Source organism: Silurus meridionalis, chromosome 4 (genome assembly GCF_014805685.1).
Source record: "Silurus meridionalis isolate SWU-2019-XX chromosome 4, ASM1480568v1, whole genome shotgun sequence".
In the NCBI taxonomy this organism is placed as follows: Eukaryota; Metazoa; Chordata; class Actinopteri; order Siluriformes; family Siluridae; genus Silurus; species Silurus meridionalis.
In genome coordinates this window covers 13,078,007-13,096,944 of record NC_060887.1, presented here as the reverse complement: position 1 = coordinate 13,096,944, position 18,938 = coordinate 13,078,007, and the positions used below count along the sequence as shown (strand labels likewise).

The 18,938-nt window shown below is 35.9% G+C and overlaps 2 protein-coding genes across 6 annotated transcripts; one reads left to right on the top strand and one right to left on the bottom strand.

The window, feature by feature from the left end:
- Window positions 1-843: 843 nt before the first annotated feature.
- On the top strand, window positions 844-11,213 carry trpv6 (transient receptor potential cation channel, subfamily V, member 6). Of its 3 annotated transcripts, none has more exons than XM_046848173.1 (17): window positions 844-977; window positions 1,462-1,616; window positions 1,908-2,005; window positions 2,098-2,220; window positions 2,340-2,438; window positions 2,592-2,690; window positions 3,354-3,529; window positions 4,393-4,539; window positions 4,680-4,759; window positions 5,517-5,652; window positions 6,194-6,280; window positions 6,530-6,606; window positions 6,734-6,899; window positions 8,420-8,486; window positions 8,612-8,880; window positions 8,971-9,077; window positions 9,373-11,213. In XM_046848173.1, the coding sequence occupies exons 2-17, from the start codon at window positions 1,486-1,488 to the stop codon at window positions 9,635-9,637; spliced, it is 2,127 nt and encodes a 708-aa protein (XP_046704129.1). In that variant the 5' UTR covers window positions 844-977; window positions 1,462-1,485; the 3' UTR covers window positions 9,638-11,213. The 3 variants fall into 3 exon arrangements, with proteins under 3 accessions (XP_046704129.1, XP_046704128.1, XP_046704130.1); XM_046848172.1 differs by having other exon boundaries at window positions 2,340-2,480; XM_046848174.1 differs by having other exon boundaries at window positions 2,340-2,480; window positions 9,279-9,413.
- Window positions 10,974-15,676, bottom strand: LOC124385074 (regenerating islet-derived protein 4-like). Of its 3 annotated transcripts, none has more exons than XM_046848176.1 (7): window positions 15,471-15,676; window positions 15,231-15,305; window positions 13,620-13,718; window positions 12,008-12,073; window positions 11,731-11,882; window positions 11,509-11,612; window positions 10,974-11,437 (listed from the first exon to the last, which is right to left on the bottom strand). In XM_046848176.1, the coding sequence occupies exons 1-7, from the start codon at window positions 15,583-15,585 to the stop codon at window positions 11,305-11,307; spliced, it is 744 nt and encodes a 247-aa protein (XP_046704132.1). In that variant the 5' UTR covers window positions 15,586-15,676; the 3' UTR covers window positions 10,974-11,304. The 3 variants fall into 3 exon arrangements, with proteins under 3 accessions (XP_046704132.1, XP_046704133.1, XP_046704131.1); XM_046848177.1 differs by having other exon boundaries at window positions 15,231-15,327; window positions 15,471-15,673; XM_046848175.1 differs by having other exon boundaries at window positions 15,231-15,308; window positions 15,471-15,673.
- Window positions 15,677-18,938: the final 3,262 nt, after the last annotated feature.

Here is an 18,938-nt window from a genome sequence, read left to right as displayed (position 1 = left end):
ATTATCAACAAAATAAATATCTCCTTGTTATTCTCACGTAATAGCTACATGTTAATGCTGTTTTGCATGTTAGACTACAAGACAACTCTAAAAACACAAACGGTTTTCAGAACTAATTCACACTTTCAGGCATAAACAAGTGCAAGGCAACATAAACAGTGATTAGGTTACTGTAATTCGTGGCGAAAAAAAAACAATGTAAAACCTGTTAGATGAGTCATTTACAGCCGGACGGCTGGAATCCAGAGTTAACCCCCCTCACCTGGGCTTGAGCAGGACATTACACACTACACTGTCCTGAAGTAGCTTTTGAATGTTTGCTAGTGAAAGACTGACATGTTTGGTGATTTTGATAGTGTAACGTTTTTTTTTTTAAACATTGCCTGGGACTGTGGTCTTTTCACAGGGAGCATGAACCTACAGAAAAGTCAGCCTTGGCTGCTTACAGATAAAAATTTCTCGGGACGGTTATCTCAGCCATCATCAGCAGCCATTAAACGAGTTCTCCAGGTTTGTTGTGACATTTAAACTTAGCCGCTTTCGTGAAGTCTATGGTAATTTCCAACCATCTTTCATCCATATTTTATTTTTTAAGTTCAATAATTTCACTCCTTCAAACTTTACCTCAGTCAAATGTGGTTTCCTTGTTTTCAACACAAGTTGAGGGAATGTAGAAAGAGGATCAGTGGTGACTTAATTCTGGTAAGGCCTAGTTTAGATATTTCTCCGCAACCTTCCCTCCTCTTAATGACCTGTGAATTTGTTCTTTTTCTCATCATTAGTCTCACACCCTCTCTTTTTCCTCTCCTCCTCTGTCACACCTCCTCTGGACCTAAAGCACAGCCTCTCTATAAAAACTGGTGACACATCACACACTGCTGTATATTGGGTATTGTCAAAGGAATCCCAGGACTTTACTTTACTGGGTTGTTTTATTTTACAAGTGGTCATTGGTGGAATTTTAAACCTTGCGGAGGGTAAGTCTTTAAAGTTATGTTGCTTCATATTCAGTGTATTTTTTTAAATATTGATTTGATATGATTTTATATAATTGATTTTAACACATGCACATGCACACACACTCACACACTAAAGGAAAATGAATATTACTTTAAATAATGTAGTATTACTTTGTAATGAATGAATTTTTTAAAGAAAGTATATAATAAATATAAAAAATATATATGAAATGAAAATGAATAAAAATGAAATGAAGGTGATGGAAAATGTTTTGCTTGCAAAAATGTAAATCAGCATTTAACAAAAAAATTTACCAGGTTATAAATAAAATAAGTGTCTGTGCATTTTTCAGCCAACTTCTCAGTAATGTTGCCACTGTCAGTTTGACTGAATTACAACATTAGAATTTTAATTTAGTTAGTTTACATTTCTTATGTATCAGAAACAAGCGTGTTGTTTAATAGCTCCTCTGTGTCATGCCCTGTATTGTCATCCCGTCAGACGACCCCCTTTCCCCTCAAGAACATGGCTCCAACTCTTTCACGGTCTGCCCCTGGGAATATAGTGCACTGGTGGAATCACATTAAATTCCGACTTCAGAACAGAAAGGGATGGGATGAAATGTTGGACGAGACGTTTCTTTACCAATCTAAAAGGTTTTGTTTTGTTTGCTTGTTTGTTTCAGCATTATAACTGCCAAAATAACCGCAAAGAACAATTAACATCACTATAGTTATGTTTACGTAAGAAAAACAATACTATGAAATTAATAATAATTCATTAATTAATGATAATATGCATGCTGTGGTTTTTTTCCTTGACAAAAAAAAGAAAAGAAAACGAACTCATATAAACGTATCTGTTTATTGTTTAGTATAATTAAATGTCATAAAATTGCCATGTATCAAGAACAAACCAAATTACATCTCTGCCTCTTTGTCCATCAGAGTAAATGAAATCCCCTTGTTTTATGCAACAAAGTCAAATAATGTGGGCTGCATTAAGAAACTGCTGGATTGTTCTACAACCAATATCTTTGAAAGAGGTAAGTTGCTGTTACACATGCAGTCTGTTGTGTAATATATTTATTAGTTTAAAGACTGTAATGTTTTTTTATTGTGTGCATGTATGTGTTAGGCGCACTAGGTGAAACTGCTTTGCACGTGGCTGTGATGAATGATAACTTTGAGGCCGCTGTGGCTCTAATGGATGGAGCACCAGAGCTCATCAATGAGCCAATGACCAGTGAACTGTATCAGGGTAAATGCACATTCCCACACCATGTTAAAATAAAAACATCTATTAAATACATCTATTTAATCCTCATCGAATGTATTCTTGGAATTCCATATAAAGGAAGTGCTGCTCGGTTCTTACAGGTATAACAGCCGTTCATATAGCTGTCATCAACCAGAACGTTAATCTGGTCCAGGAATTAGTCAACAGAGGGGCTGATGTCACAACTCCCAGAGCGACAGGTATCTACTTCAACAAAAGGAAAGGAGGACTACTTTATTATGGTAATAAGCAAAAGGAGAAAAATAAGTTCTAACAGAAAGGTCACTGAGTTTCCTATACACTTTATAATCTCAAGGGCAAAATGTTTATAGAAAAATGTCCTGTATTTTTAGGAGAGCACATCCTGGCCTTTGCTAGCTGTATTGGAAACGAGGAAATCATTTCCATGTTAATAAAGGCTGGTGCAAACATTCGGGCTCAGGACTCCCTTGGTAAGCAAAATATGATCCTACGTTATTTTCCATGTTTTGTTTTTTTTATTGCAGACTACAGCACAATCAACAGAGGTGGTGAAAGGTGTTTTTTTTACTCAACAGGAGGTGCAAGTTTTCATTTAAATATTTAATATTCAAGTTACAATACTAAAAAATTTACTAGTTGTCTAAATATAAAATTACAAGTAAGATTCAGAAAAGATTTCTGACTAAAATCACACACTTATTTGACTTACTGATGGTTCTGGTTGTACTGATGTGTTACTGACCGTAAGTAAGTGCCCCACTAACAAAGGAACAAATAGACCTGAAAAAAAAACATAAGTCTAACTAATGGTAGGTAAGTAACAGCATTGGCTAGCATGGTCATAGCATAGTAGCTGAATGTTAATACAGCTAGCCATCACAATGTAAACTGTCTCAATAAATATGTCGTAGCTGATACGTTATTTGGGTATTAAATCCCATTCTGTTATGGTTCAAAAATATAAGGAATTTCAATCAACTACCTGATGCTAACAAGCCACTCTAATCAAAAGTAATCTACAGATATGTTAAACAACAAACCTATTTACAGTACATGAGCAACTAAACATATGCCACACATGTCAAATCAACTGTTCCCCCACTAGTCTCATTCCATTCCTTTCTCCTAAACAGGGAACACTATTCTGCACCTTTTGGTTCAGCAGCCCAATAAAATAATTGCATGTCAAGTAATGGACATACTGCTAACGCTGGATGCTGATCTGGACCCCACAATGCCGCTGGACATGGTGGCAAATTACAGAGGCCTCACACCTTTGAAGCTTGCTGCAAAGAAGGGGAATGTTGTGGTGAGAAACCTCATGCCTTAACCTTGTATTGCACACAGCCTTTTTACATGCACTGACTGTCCACTGAACACCTGTACACCTGCACATCTATGCAGTTATCCGACAAGCCAACCATGTGGCAGAAGTACAATGCATCAAATGTACACAGGACAATAGTTAACGTTTACACAAAAATCAGAATGAAGATAAACTGTAATCTCTGTGACTTTAACCAGGGCAAGTTGGTACCAGAGGGGCTAATTTGGGGAGTCCCTAGAGACCACACAGAATGGTGTGGAAAACTAAGGGCATCTTAGCATTCTGTTTAGAGTATTTTCAGGTGAAAGAACTCACCCAAACTTGACAGTTGAAGATGAGATAAGACCTTTGTTTTTGTTTGTTTTAACTATCAAGTTTAGCGAGTCTATAACCAAAATACATTCTTGTTCTTGGCTGTGACGAGATGTGGGCTTTAGTTCTTGTAGCTCATTCGCCTCAATGTTTGATGTTTGTGGATGCTGAGATGCTTTTTTTTTTTTACACCACACTTGTAAAGAGTGCCAAATCTGGCTGTTTTTTCTTTGATCTCTCTAATCAACCAAATGTTTCCATATATATATATTTTTTTCCAAATGAGTGTTGTGTGTAAAAATCCCAGGAGATCAACCCTTTCTGGAATGCTCAAACCAACTCATCTGCTACAAACAGCAATGCTAGGATCAGTCACGGAGGTCACACTTTTTTATCATTCTTAATATTGATGATGATGATGATGTGATGTGAACATTTTGATTTCAATGTAAACATCCTAAAGCTCTTAGCTGACCTAGCGATGCCTTGTGAAAATATTTAGGAATGAGCAAATGTTCTTTCCCTATCACCAGGCTTTTCAGCACATGGTGAATCGCAGACGCATCCTCCAGTGGAGTCTGGGATCTTTGAGCTCTTACCTCTACGAACTTAGTGAAATAGACTCCCATATGGACGATATCTCAGTTCTCACGCTTATTGTCTCCAGTCAAAAAAGGAAAGTAGGTGTTAAACTGTAAAATTTAATTAAAAGACAAGAGAACTAGTCTTGTACTGTATTTTCTTGGTCCTAAATAGACTTATTCCTAGCACTTCTATACATTTTAACTCTTATATCTGTTCAATTTTATCTCTTGTACAGGCCAGAAAACTCCTAGAATTGACTCCGATCCAGCAGCTCATCAATCTCAAGTGGAATCTTTATGGGAAATACTATTTCAGGTAACAAATATATGGTATATTAATAGGAGCAAGAAAAATTCATCTTTTATGGCAGATGTTCCACACAAAATAATGGCTGATGCTCCACAAAAAAAAGAGAAGCAACCATTAATTATTTTGTTAGAAGACATTTGTTTGGCATTTTAAAATAGAGTCTCGAGGTTTCAGGCCAGTGATTTGTAATGAACTGCATTTTTTTGTCTTCTAATGAAAATGTAATGTATAATGTAACTATAATGTAAGTGATGGCAGGGTGTTTCACAAGATCAAAAGTAACAATAAACAAAAATAATGTATGACATGTTGTTCATAAAAATGAATATAACTGCAATGTCTGCGGTATAAACAAAATAATACATGAAGAAATGTGTAATTGGAAAAGATCCAACTGTAAGATGGCAACATCCTGATTATTATTGAAAGATTATTACAAATGAATTATTATTATTCATTATTCATTATTCATTATTATTATTTTTATTTTTTTGCTCAATTTATCCTGGGTACCTACAACATGTTTTATCCCACTACACACATGATATTGTTTATTACTGTAGTTTTTGTAGACGCTTTGCAGCGTTTCAGTGTATCAGAATTTGTCTGTGTCACTGGAAAAAAATGTTTGTGGTACATCAACATCATCTTATTACACTGATGTGGCAGATATATAAGGTTTTGTAAACATGGTGCCCACAGAGGCCGTGTACTGGTACTGGTAGCATGTTGGTTTTATATCACGGGAAATGCTGTCATGCAGGTTGTTGCTGCTGGTGTACCTGCTGTACATCGGGACGTTCACGTTGTGCTGTATGTACCGCCCTCTAAAGGATATACCTGAAAATTACACCAAAGCAGATAATGACCCAACCATCAAGATACAGAAAACTCTTAAGGTACCATCTCTCTCTCTCTCTCTCTCTCTCTCTCTCTCTCTCTCTCTCTCTCTCTCGCGCTCTCTCTCACTCTCTCTCTCTGGGAAAAACGGTAGCACGATTGGTGAAATATGAAGCTTTTAATGATGTTATCAACAAGTCACTGGTCAGGAAACTAGCACAAAAGAAAACATACAAACAAAAAAACAAGTAGGATAGTTCTTTCTTTGCTCTGTCACTTCAGCATCAGGAGGCACAGATAACCAAATAATCAATAAAAAAAATATATTTCTTATTGTACACCCAGACGTGATACTTTTGTGTATTAATTTAATATCAAATGTTTTAATGGTCATGATTTAAGCTTTGCATACAGAAAGCATATATATATATATATATATATATATATATATATATATATATATATATATATATATATATATATATATATATATATATAGTAGATGCATATGCACATGCATGCTTTTCCCTTTTTCTTCTTGCATCTTCCATTTTCACATCACATCACATGATACGTGTCTGCGTGTATCTGTGTGTACAGGAGAGTTATGTGTCTTACGCAGATCACTTGCGGTTGGGTGGAGAGATCATCAGCGTAATAGGAGCTATTATTATTCTACTGCTGGAGGTACAAACACAAATAATGAAACATATTTTCACAGACAGAATTGTTTCTACAATGTTCTCATATAGTTTTAGTCAAAATAATATGCTTAATAATTTTGAAACAGTTGAGTTAGTAGATTAATCTTTGCTATATCTTTTAAATTTTGTATTACTTAAACTTTAACAATAATAATAATAATATTAATTATTATAATAATTATAATAATAATAGTCATTACAGTTGGGCAAATGCAAGTTATCTGATTATCAGATTCCAGATATCCTAAGAGTAGGAGCAAAGAGATATTTCGGCCAGACTGCACTTGGAGGCCCCTTTCATGTCACTCTGTAAGTCTGATTTACTTTATAATGTCAATGATCCCATCACACTTACTCATCAAACCCACAACATTGTGGCTCACACACTCAGTCCATACGAGCTGCTGATTTCTCTCATGTACATTTTGCTGTGTAGGGTCGCCTATGCTGTGCTGGTGGTGACACTATGTGTGGTGAGACTCACTGAGTTGCCTGGTGAGACTGGAATGATGGCTGTGTCTCTGGTATTGGGCTGGTGCAATGTCTTGTACTTTGCTCGAGGTTTTGAAATGCTCGGGCCTTATGTCATCGTGATCCAGAAGGTATGCAGAGCACTTTCACTTCTCAAACTCTCTCTTCCTCATTTCCATGTGTAAATTCAAAATATACTTTTTTTAAATATTATATTATTATATTATTATTATACATTTATTTTGTTTTATAGTACAATGACTTATACAAAAGTGTCAGAAACCCATATTCTATTCACAATAGAAAATAGAAAACATATCAAATATATACAGTGAGGAAATGTACCATTTTATAGAAAAAAAAAGTTTGGGACAGGGCAACAAGAGGTTTTAAAATTAATGTTACTAAAAAGAATCAGTTGGAGAAACATTTTACAACTAATTAGGTTAACTGGCAGCAGATCAGTAACATTGCTGGGAATAAAATTAGTATCTTAGAGTCTTTTAGAAGTAAAGATGGGCAGAGGTTCACTAATCATTAACTTGTATCTACAAATTGTGGAACAATTTCAGAATAGTGTTTCTTAACATAAAAGTGTGACAATTTTGAATATCTATAGGACATAATATCATGAAAAGTTTCTGAGAATCAGGAAAATCTCGATTCACAAGAGACAAGGGCAAAAATCTATATGCCTGTAAACTTTGGACCATTAGGGGGCACTGCATTAAAAATAGGCATGATCCTCTAATTGAAATTACTGCATGGGCTCAGAAATGCAGTTTAAAGAGATCTGTAAACATGATCCAGAAATGTCTGCATTTTATCTGTGCCAAAACTAATTTAAAATCTGAGGCAAAGTGTAAAAAATGTTTTTTGGTCAGACAAATCATATTCTTTTTGGAAACCATGGGCTTTATGTTCTCCGGACTACAGATGAGAGTAACCATTCAGCTTATAATTAGTGATCAGTTCAAAAGCCTGCATCAATTATGGTATTGGAATGTTTTAGAGCTTTACAGGTTTTAGAGAAACATTTGTCCAGATGACACCTAGCATCTGGATGTTACAAGACTTCAACTGCAATATTTGCATATTTCAGCAAGACCATGCTAAACTGAATCTAATACAACAGCATGGCTTTGTTGTAGAAGAGTCTGAACTGGTCTGTCTGCAGTCCAGACCTTTCACTAAATGAAAACATTTGGCTCATCATGAAACGGAAAATATGACAAAGAAGACCCAGGACTGTTAGCAGCTAGAATCCTGTATTAGACATGAATGGAACAAAATTCATCTCCTGAACCTCCAGCAGCTGGTCTCCTCAGGTCCCAGATGTATACAGACTGTTGTGTAAAGCAGGGGATACTATGCTCTATTAAGACCCAAATATGGGTTATAATTGCAAATAATTGCAATCTGTTTTTCTTAACATTGCACAGTTTTTTAAATTGGGGTGTTAGTTTGATATTATTATTAAGCTTAAACAATCAATTTTATATCAATATGTTACTATTTATTTTGTAAAGTTCAGTGAAAAAAAAAAATTCCACAAGATTTTAGGACAAATTACAAGAGTGTTTTTAGTGGTTTAGTATTTCCGAACTGCACTGTTAGAAACCTGATGCCTATTTTTTCCACTATTTTGTAGATTATATTTGGAGACCTAACTAAGTTCATGTGGCTGAGTGCCATTGCCCTCTTAGGATTCTCCACAGGTAAATTAAACTCTGGAATACACAATAAAAAACACTTTTTTTGAATCCTGCAACTTCACATCCTTGCCATTTTTTCAAAAAAAAAAAAAATCTTAACCTCCCATTTCCCCACATCTGCTCTCCAGCTCAGTGGACTGTATACATGACTCAGGAGCCTCTGTCCGTACCAGCGATGCGCTCATACCCCATCACACTCTTCACCATGTTTGAGTTGACTGTGGGTCTGATCGATTTGCCAGTGGACCACACCATCCACACTCACCCTATTGTGTTTTTGGTCTCTTGCTGCTTCAGTGTGGTGTCACATCTCCTCCTTCTCAGCCTCCTCACAGCCATGATGAGTGACACACAGTGGAGGGTTGCACAAGAGCGAGATGAACTCTGGAGGACCCAGGTGGGTATGGAAAATCCTAGATAGCTTTGAGGGATTGTTTGCTGTATTGTATTTAATGATTCTTTACAATCTACTGTGGGTCCTGTGTAGGTGGTAGCCACCATTCTGATGCTGGAACATCGTCTGCCAAGGTGTTTGTTTCCAAGGCTGGGCATGTGTGGTCTGAACTATGGCCTGGGAGACCGCTGGTACCTCCGGTAAGGAAGACAAGCATACTAGACAATAAAATGATGTTTATATTGTTATTATTCTAATTCCTATTGTTAACACAACAATAATTTTTATTAATATATAATATGATAATCTTCTATGAATAACCATATTATCACATCATGACACTATGATAATCAATAATAATCATAATATTGTCATCCTTGTGTCTGTGTTGGTTTTCTCAGAGTTCTTCAGTTTCCTCCTATACAACAATTACAGAAGATGAAGAAGAAAGAATACATTTAACAATTATCTCTTCTGACACTGTATGTATTTCAGAGTGGAGGACCGCAATGACCAGTTTATGCAGAAGATCAGACGCTACGTTAACTTGTTTGCAAAAAATGACGATTCGGAAAATAATGAGGAAAGTCAGAAAATTGACACAACAAATGAAGCAGCGGACACAAAAGGCATACAGAACGACAGCTTAAATGGCAACAGGAAGTCACTTCTTTGCTGGCAGATTATCCGCAACAGCCTTCTGGGATTAGAGCTAGAGAATGAAGAGAATTTGAACTCTCAAGAGATGAGACCTGTTTGAGAGATAAACATGTGTTGAAAGGATATAGATTTTGTACAAATTCTAATCATTTCATTATTTTATTGAGTGAATACTACTTTATGTTGACAAATCACATCACATAGAAAAACTGTGGGCTAGAAAGGGTTTATTACAAAAGTGAAAACAAAACAGTAGACTTTGAAATGGAATCATTTTAAAGAAAATGTCACTGCATATATTTAAAGGCAGCTAAATTGGTATATATTTAGTTTTTATAATATATTCTGCAAGTAAGATTTTATTGAAATCAATGCAAGGTATAAGTGCAATTAAAAGACTTATAATTTACAAGTATAACAAGCACAGAGTCACTTTTAATGAATTTTCTTATTATTTCAATCATGAAAATGTGTGTAGCATGTCTACTTATTTGTGCATCACAGAATGGGATACTTTCTTGTACTGGATCTGTATGTGGCACTATTTATAAACTGCTTTTGTAAAAGGTAAGTGAAGGAGTAAAATGATATTAAAGGCAAACATAGCAGACTTATTTAATGGTTATGTTTGATCACTGTCCACTTTTAACCTTTCTGGCAGATGTACTTGTAGATCACATGACGGATATAAATACCAGTTGTTCAAGACTGTCCATGTAGCAATGCACAGGAGCCAATTATAAAACAAAAAAACACAAAAACATACACACTTAAGTAGGAATATCTGTATTCATGCTTCCTACAGATACAAGTCAACTGTTTAGATAAATATCAAGTCAAACATTAGAATTGGGTAGTAAAATAATTAAAGTTTATCCATAGTGTGATTGTTGGTGCTGATTTGAGTAAGTCTCTGAAACTTTCACACACAACTTGAGTTTGCACATAATCCAGTGAGCTGCAGTTTTGCCAGAAGAAACATCTAATGTGTAATAAATGAGTTAAGTAAGATGTGATATTGAATTACCTTGAATTACAATTAGTATTATTAGTACAATAATTTTTAAATGAATTACATTTGTGGCAACAGATTTTTTTAAAAAGGGTGTAATGCTAAACTTTTATATAGCTATATGGTGTAGCATTAACGTGTTCTTTGTAATGATATAAAGCATTCAATATTATATAATTTTATAGACATATTCTAAAAAGGATTGGATGATAGTTTGGAGTTAACTCTGGGTTCTGTGTTGGTGGGAGTCACCAATTATTTTAATCTGTACAACTTACAATTTTTTCATTATATTTCATTATATTTTAAGTAATGTAGTGAACAATCACATTTTATTCTATTTAAAAATTAAATCACTGTAAAAACAATAATGGTTTTATATTATAAAGGGTTAGGGTTAGAATAATACATTCTACAAACTTTCTTAGTGCAAATATGGTTTATTAGAAATCAGTGCAAAATAATTCTGTAGCATTTTAACTAAAAGCAGTGCAGCTTATAAGCAGAAAAAAGTAAGTTTCAGTGAATGCACTTGTTTCATTTATTCAGTCATGAAAAATACATAGCATGTCTACTTGATTGTGCATCACAGAACTGGACTGTTTCATGTGTTGGTCCTGTGTTTATTGCTATTGCATTTGCATATTGCATGTGGACTGCATTTGTAAAAGGTGAGTAAACGAGTAAAATAAGATATTAATGGCAAACATACATAACAGATATATTTGATTGTTATGTTTGATCTTTTTCCACTTCTAATATTTCTGGCAGATGTACTGGGAGATTGCATGACAGGGGTATGAATGCCAGTTGCTTGAGTTTGTCCTTCCATGTAGCAGTGCACAGTGGTCTTTAGGCTTTTCAGGTCGCTTACTGGTGGCCCAGAAGCTGCCAATAAAAAAAAGTATTTAGATACAAAAGCACCGACTTGCCACTTTATTGGAAATACCTGTACTCACCTCATAGTTAATGTGGTATTGTCAATCCATATCCACTGTTGTTCTGTTTCTGCATAATGAAGCCCAATCCAGAACAGCAGACCTCGACGCATACTTAGATATGCCTACATTAATAAAGACAGAATTTGTAACAGTAAGATATACACTATCATCAGTCATAACAGCAAAGTACTTTAATAGTGATACACATTTTGTTTTTCTGATTGAGAGGTTGATTATTACCTGCACTGTTTCATTGTGGACAACAGCCAGATCTCCACCCCGATCCTGACACGCCTTTCTGCTGTCCTGCCAGTTTAGACGCTCCCTGGATTTGAAGTAGCAGGAGTTCTCAATTTTTAACCAGCCCCTCCCACAGTGAAAGCACTGATACCCTGACAAAAATAAAGATAAATAATTCACAAAAAACAGGGTAACTGAACCCCATTAAATAAAGAAATTACTAAAAATAAAGACCATTTAAAGTGATTGTGAATATCAAGACGTGATAATGTTTGACCTTGGTTTCGGGGGTAATCGATCTGCACAGGGACATCAGACATCTGGATGGACTGACATTCTTGTACTGAAGTATGGGCATGAGGAGAACAGATTATTCCACAAAATATGAATTTTTCTTTCAAACGTATTATTTATAAATACATATTATTTATACATACATAAATATGTATGTTTAATTCATCTAGTGGCAAGAACCTTAACTCACTCCCTAATAAAATGCAAACAAAATACATTTCAACAAATGAAACAAATGCAGACAAATACTTGCTCTTTACACTGTTATTTTACAAAAAAAAAAAACGCTCCAACATTTGAAGGTTATGCTGTCTCAGGTTTTTTATATATATATATATATATATATAAAAACCCAACCAGATAAATTGGAGGTGGGTTTCAACTGTTCTACTATGATGTGAATGGAAATAAAAATGGTGTAGGGGTAATCCTGAGGGTAGAGTACAGTAAGAGTGTAGTGGAGAGAACTTGCAAAATAGCAGGGTGTTCAAATACTTATTTTCCTCACTGTGTACATATATATATATATATATATATATATATATATATATATATATATATATATATATATATATATATATATATATATACATATATATATATATATATATATATATATATATATATATATATATATATATATATATATATATATATATATATATATATATATATATATATATATATATATATATATATATATATATATATATATATATATATATATATGTACACAGTGAGGAAAATAAGTATATATATATATATATATATATATATATATATATATATATATATATATATATATATATATATATATAATGATGCCACAGATATAGAAACCATCAGTATTATAAATAATATACAGAAAAGCAGTATAACAGCACTGCATCACAGACAAGATTCTCAAGTATATCTTTAATGAGAATGAATGCCATTACTAAAGCAAGAAACATACACAATTTAATAACTCTCCACAATATAGCCACAGCTGCCCCACCTGCATACATAATCTCTAGCAGAAGCATTCATATTAACCTCATAAAAATGGCTCTGGGATTTCAATGCATTTTTGTGAAGTTTTCGGCATTTTTCAGCGCAGTTTTGCTGGGGATTTGAAATTAATTTAAATTGTGTTTTTGTGCAAATTCTACAGAAAAGAAATCGTAAAAGTATAAATAGTTTATGAAAAAGATAAACAACTGTTTTAAATTGTTTTGACTGATCTTTCCTCACAATGTCCTTTTTCTTGAAAAGTCAGTATAGTACATGTCCTTTTCTTAAAATAATCAGTTTTTTAATGTGAATGTGGTTGGATGTCAGGGCCAGCAAGGCCTTCTCTGGCTTTGTCATTAAAAAGGTTCATTCTTTATTAGTTCATGATAAGTGCATGCCTTTATTTATTATTAGTATACTTTTAAGTAAATATTCAGTATTCAGGTATTAGTGCATAATTATTTATTTACGGTTATTGTACTGTATTCCTGTATTAAGTGAAGGCTGGTGGAGGTCGTTTTTAATGTAACACCAGCACTAGTCTAGTGCCAGTAACAAGCAGTAACAAGCATTCATCTATAACCAATTATGACTGTACTTACACTTTATGGCCAAAGCAAGAACCATAGCCAGTAAGATTAATGAGAGAATGATAAAAACAGCAGAAATCCTCTGGTACAGATGAACTTGCCTGTAAACATCTAAACATAACCAGGAATAAACAGTTAGTTAAAATGTATGGCATGTAGAAACATCTCAATCCAGTCGGTGTATGGAATTAGTTTACATACTTCATCCGTAAAATAGATTCCTACTTGATTTGTTTCCCCAGACAGACAAAAGTCAATGTATAAATGTATAAATGTTTTAAATATTTTTAAACCTTCAATGGATCAGAACACAAAGAGTGGATGTTAAATTATTTAGCATCATATTTTTTAAATAAATAATGACTTTGGTCTGTCATCCTCCAAAAAGGAAATATCATATCAAAATGATCACAATAAAAGTCAATTATTTGACTCATGCTATGCAATACGGACAAAAGTTTATGGACTCCTGACCATTAGCTTCGTATGGGATATTTTTGAATATCCCATTCCACATTTAGTCCTCATTTGCTCTTATAATAACCTCCTTTGTTCAGTGCAGATGTACCACTAGATTTTGGAGCGTGTCATTAGTAACATCAGGTACTGATGTTGAGTGTTGGATGTTGCGGTTTTATTAGCTTACTTGAATAGATTGCAGAGTGATGCATCACAGCACAAAATTATTTGCAATAATCATAACAAAATTACATCTAAATGTTATAGCATGCCGCCCAAAAGCACAAGTGGCCCCTTCATTTCTTGTTTGGAGAGGAAATATTTATACATTCCCACTTTGTCCCATGTGTCCGTGATGTATTGACACCACCCATTTCCTGGAATTGTTTCCTCAATGAGTCCATATTTCTTGTTACATAACACTATTATAAGGTAACTTAAACTTAAATTAACAACTAAATGTAAGCTCTTTTTAGTTTGTGAATATTTATATTTTCAAAGTACAGTATTTGCATCATTTTAAGTGTTTACTTAGCCTTTAAAAAAAAAAAAAAAAAAATCAGATCTAATAAAGACTTTTATTGATTTATTTATTTTAAATTTAACATGATGTACACATTTTATGAATTAATTATATTTATTCATTTAATCAGTGAATCTTTTTTTTCAATCCTTATACATGGGGAGGGTTGCGTTAGGAAGAAAGAAAGAAAGAAAGAAAGAAAGAAAGAAAGAAAGAAAGAAAGAAAGAAAGAAAGAAAGAAAGAAAGAAAGAAAGAAAGAAAGAAAGAAAGAAAGAAAGAAAGAAAGAACTGTGTACGTATTTAAAAGTTAGTCTGAATTACTCATTAGAGATAAACATAAAGATATTTATAAATTAATTTATATTAACATATTATCACAATATATTCTTATTTTCTAAATAAATAAAATGTAGGTCTTTATGAATAAAATTGAAAATGAATACAATTTAATAAACATCAAATATTCTGATACTTTTATACATTTATTTATTTAGACATAGAAAATATGGTAAGCAAAAACTAAAATGCACCTATAATAAAAATGAGCAGATTTCTTGTTATATTTAACATTATGTAAAATATGTTTTATACCAGCCTTTGAACTGTGTCAATTGATAAGAATATAAATTAAAGCGATTACCTTCATCTTCTTTTGAATTCTTCAGTTTGTTGTATTCATAAGTCTCTTCTTTTTTTGCCTCTACTGGTTTCTCAGCTTCTAGGAAATTTGGATGAAACTTTTGGGCACATTAACATATTCAGGAATCATTTTCAATCAGTAGGTTTATCCATCATCAAATAATCATTAATTGAGTGCAAAATGCAAAATGCTGTAAAATCCACCCTTCTTTTCCCTTTATTCCTTTTTTTGCATTCTTACCATCTTGTTCTTCTCCTGGAATAAGCTCTTTCATCTCCACCATAGTCATTTTCCTTGCGTCCACGGTCTCTTGCGTTCTCTTCTGCACTGATCTTGTTTCGTTTTCGTTGTACATAAACAATGTTAAAAAACAATGTAATCAGTCTTCAGTCCTGAAGTTATTTTAAATCCAGTCCATTACTTCACACATCCTCCACAACCCAGCCAATTCCTTCCTACTTTCACTACTTCATTGTTCTTTTACTACTGACCTAAGTATCAAAATTACACTGTTTATTTTACTCCTAAAATTGTAAACTTTCCAAATATAAAGGGAGGGGGGGGATGTTTTGCAATAGGAAATGCTTTGTGGATGGAATAAGTGGGGAATAGACAGATTGGTTCAAGCTGACAAAACAGCTACAGATAAATAATCACAAATAACCACTCGTACTATTACAGTTACCAAACATTTGAAGACTGTAAAAACATTGCCTGGTCTGATGAATATGGATTTCTACTGAATCAAAAAGTAGTAAAGTCAGAATTTGGCACCACAGTCCATGTTTTTGCTGGTGAGAATGTTTTTTGGCACACTTTTCGCAGGATCTGGGAGAATTCTTTGATGGTGCTTCCATTTTTTGCCAAATTGCCAACACTGGACCCCTTCTCCTTATCCCCCAGTCCCTAAATGCAGGGCCTAGCCTTTCGAGCCACAATGCTCCAACCCCAAACCATACAAATCATTTGCAACCTTTCATAAAGAAGGTCACACATATAATAATCGTTGCAAAATTACCTGAATTTAAGCATGTACACATATATTGTATATTAAACTTTCATAATTTTGCAGCCTCCAACTGGTTGCACTCTAGGTGATCATCTAGAAACTGTGTCCCTGATGTTTTCTACCTGCCCTTTGTTGGTGCTGTGTGTATTTAACCCTCTTACCCTCTTTGCGTTAGTTCTAATTGGTTAGTTGATGCCCTGATGTCTTTCTGTTCAGGTGTACTGATGTTCACTGTTCAAGGTTATATGTTGTTATATTGCTGCTTGGGTTTTTTTGTTTGTTTGTTTTTTACCTCTATGTATTTATATTTTGTTGTTTGCCATTTAAGTTTTTCAAGACTTTGACTTTGGGGCAATAATACCAAGCATCACTTCAATGCCACTTATTATGTGAGTATTTTTGCTGGTAATGTGCATCCTAGCTTGGCCACAATTTACCATGTTTCTACAACTTAATTGGAATCCACTTGTGGTAAATTCAGTTGAATACAGACTGACCAGTCTGTATTCAACTGAATTTACCACAAGTGGATTCAGTTGAATACAGACTGACCAGTCCCTGACCAGTGTGTATTGGCACAGCTAGGTCGAAAGGACGGAGGGGCCAGGAGTGGCACTGAGGTCAAAGTTATAAAACCGGACAAAGGTCAGCAGGGTGGACCAGCCTGCAGCATTGCAGATGTCTTAGAGGGACACTCCAGAGGACCAACCTTTCGAGGCTGCCACACTCCGAGTTGAGTAAGCTTTGACCTCGAATGGAGGGGGGAGACCAGAGGACTCATAAGAAGATGCACTAGCATCAATTATCCATGTGCTCACAGTCTGTTTGTTAGCAGGGAGGTCTCTCCTCAGAGGGGTGTAGCAGATGAGCAGCTGATCTTCATTTCGTCCAGGGACCCATCCTGTGGACGTAGATGTCCAGGACGCAGCCAGTTCAGCTTCTCCTCGTCTGGGGCCAAGAACAGAAGAGGGTAGAATGCCTGTAACCTAACAGGTCGTGGGATGACCGAGGGTACCTTGTGAATGTAACTCATTCTAGGGTACAAAAAGCACTGGCCTTACCTGGAGTAAACTCCAGAAAGGAGGGGGCCACAGAAAGGGCCTGTAAGTCTCTTAATCTCTTTAGAGAGCTAATGGCCAATGTTAATGCAGTCTTAGTTGTGAGGTGCCTTAACGATGCCTCAGCCAAAAGCTTGAAGAGGGCCTCACCCAGGCACTCTGGGTCACACCGGGGTCCTCCCTCTTCAAAGGAATCTCACAGAGTGGGTGTTCAAGGAAGGCTACCAGGTCCTAGCGGGGTTGGAGGAGTAAGGGAGAGCCAGAGAGGACAGTGAGACGTCTCTCAAGATGTGAACAGGTCCACCTGAGCTTTGCCAAACCTCTCTCAAATCTGCTCCACCACATGAGGATGGAGCCGCAATTCCCCAGGTCTGCTGCTTCGTTCAACTGGCCCAGGATGTAAGCTGCTCTCAAGGAGAGGAGCTTCCCCTGGGACCACAGGAGGATCTGGGCATGAGCGCAGACCCCCTTGATGGTCTGAGAGAAAATGCTTCAATGCTAGAAGCATGGCCAGCATCTCTAGGCAATTGATGTGCCATAGTAGATGGGGCCCTTCCCATAGACCTTGGGCACTCATGACTGCTTCCCACCCCATGAGGGACGCATCCGTCCTAAGTGTAACGCGACGAGCAGGAAGGGGCCTCTCCCAGCAAGGGGCCTCGAGACCCTCGAGATCTCTCCAAACATCTAAGGCATGTAGCCATTGCCACATAACCTTGATCATACATAGGGGGTTGCCCTTCCACGAAAACCCATGTGTCCTGAGCTACCACTTAAGGGGTCTAATGTACAGGATGACACTGGATGCAACTGCCATGAGCCCTAGCAGATTCTGGAACTGCTTGACCATGAGTTGCTGTCCTCCTCTGACCTTCCTGATGGCCATAAGGATGGACACAATGCGGGCAGAGGAGAGCTGCGAGCGCATAGTGGTCAAATCCCATATGAAGCCGATATAAGTGGTTCTCTGTGATGGAGAAAGCAACCTCTTCCCACCATTCAGTAGAAACCCTAGAGCCCTCATGTGAGCAAAAATGACATCTCGATGCCAGACTAATACTACTACAGCTAACTGCTCTGATCGAGCTAATATCAACCAATCGTCAATAGAACTGAGGATGTGGATACACACACTTCGTGAAGGTGCAGGGTGAGAGGGCAAGGCCAAATAGAAAAACTTCGGCCCCAAAAACAAACCTCAGAAAATTCCTGTGAGAAGAATAGATGGATACATGAAAGTATGCATCTTTTAGATCCACCATGACAAACCAGTCCTTCAATCTGATCTGAAGCACGACCTGCTTGAGGGTCAGAATCCTGAACCTGTCTCATAAGTGAGCGGTTCAGCTGATGTAGATCTTAGATAGAATGCAACCCACCGTCCTTTTTGGGAAGTAAAGAGTACAGGCTGTAGAACCTGGACTTTCTGACTGATGGAGGGACCTAGACTCCATCCCCAGGAGAGTGTGCACTTTTCATTTCAAGACCAGAGCCTTGGTCCCCACCAGAGTGGAAAGAACCCCGTCAAAGCGGGGCGGTCAAAACCTGATTTGAATTGAATAACCTCTCTTTACAGTGTGCAGGACCCACTAAGATACGTCTGGCAGAGCTTCCCAGGCTGCCAGGTAGCACCGCTGGTAT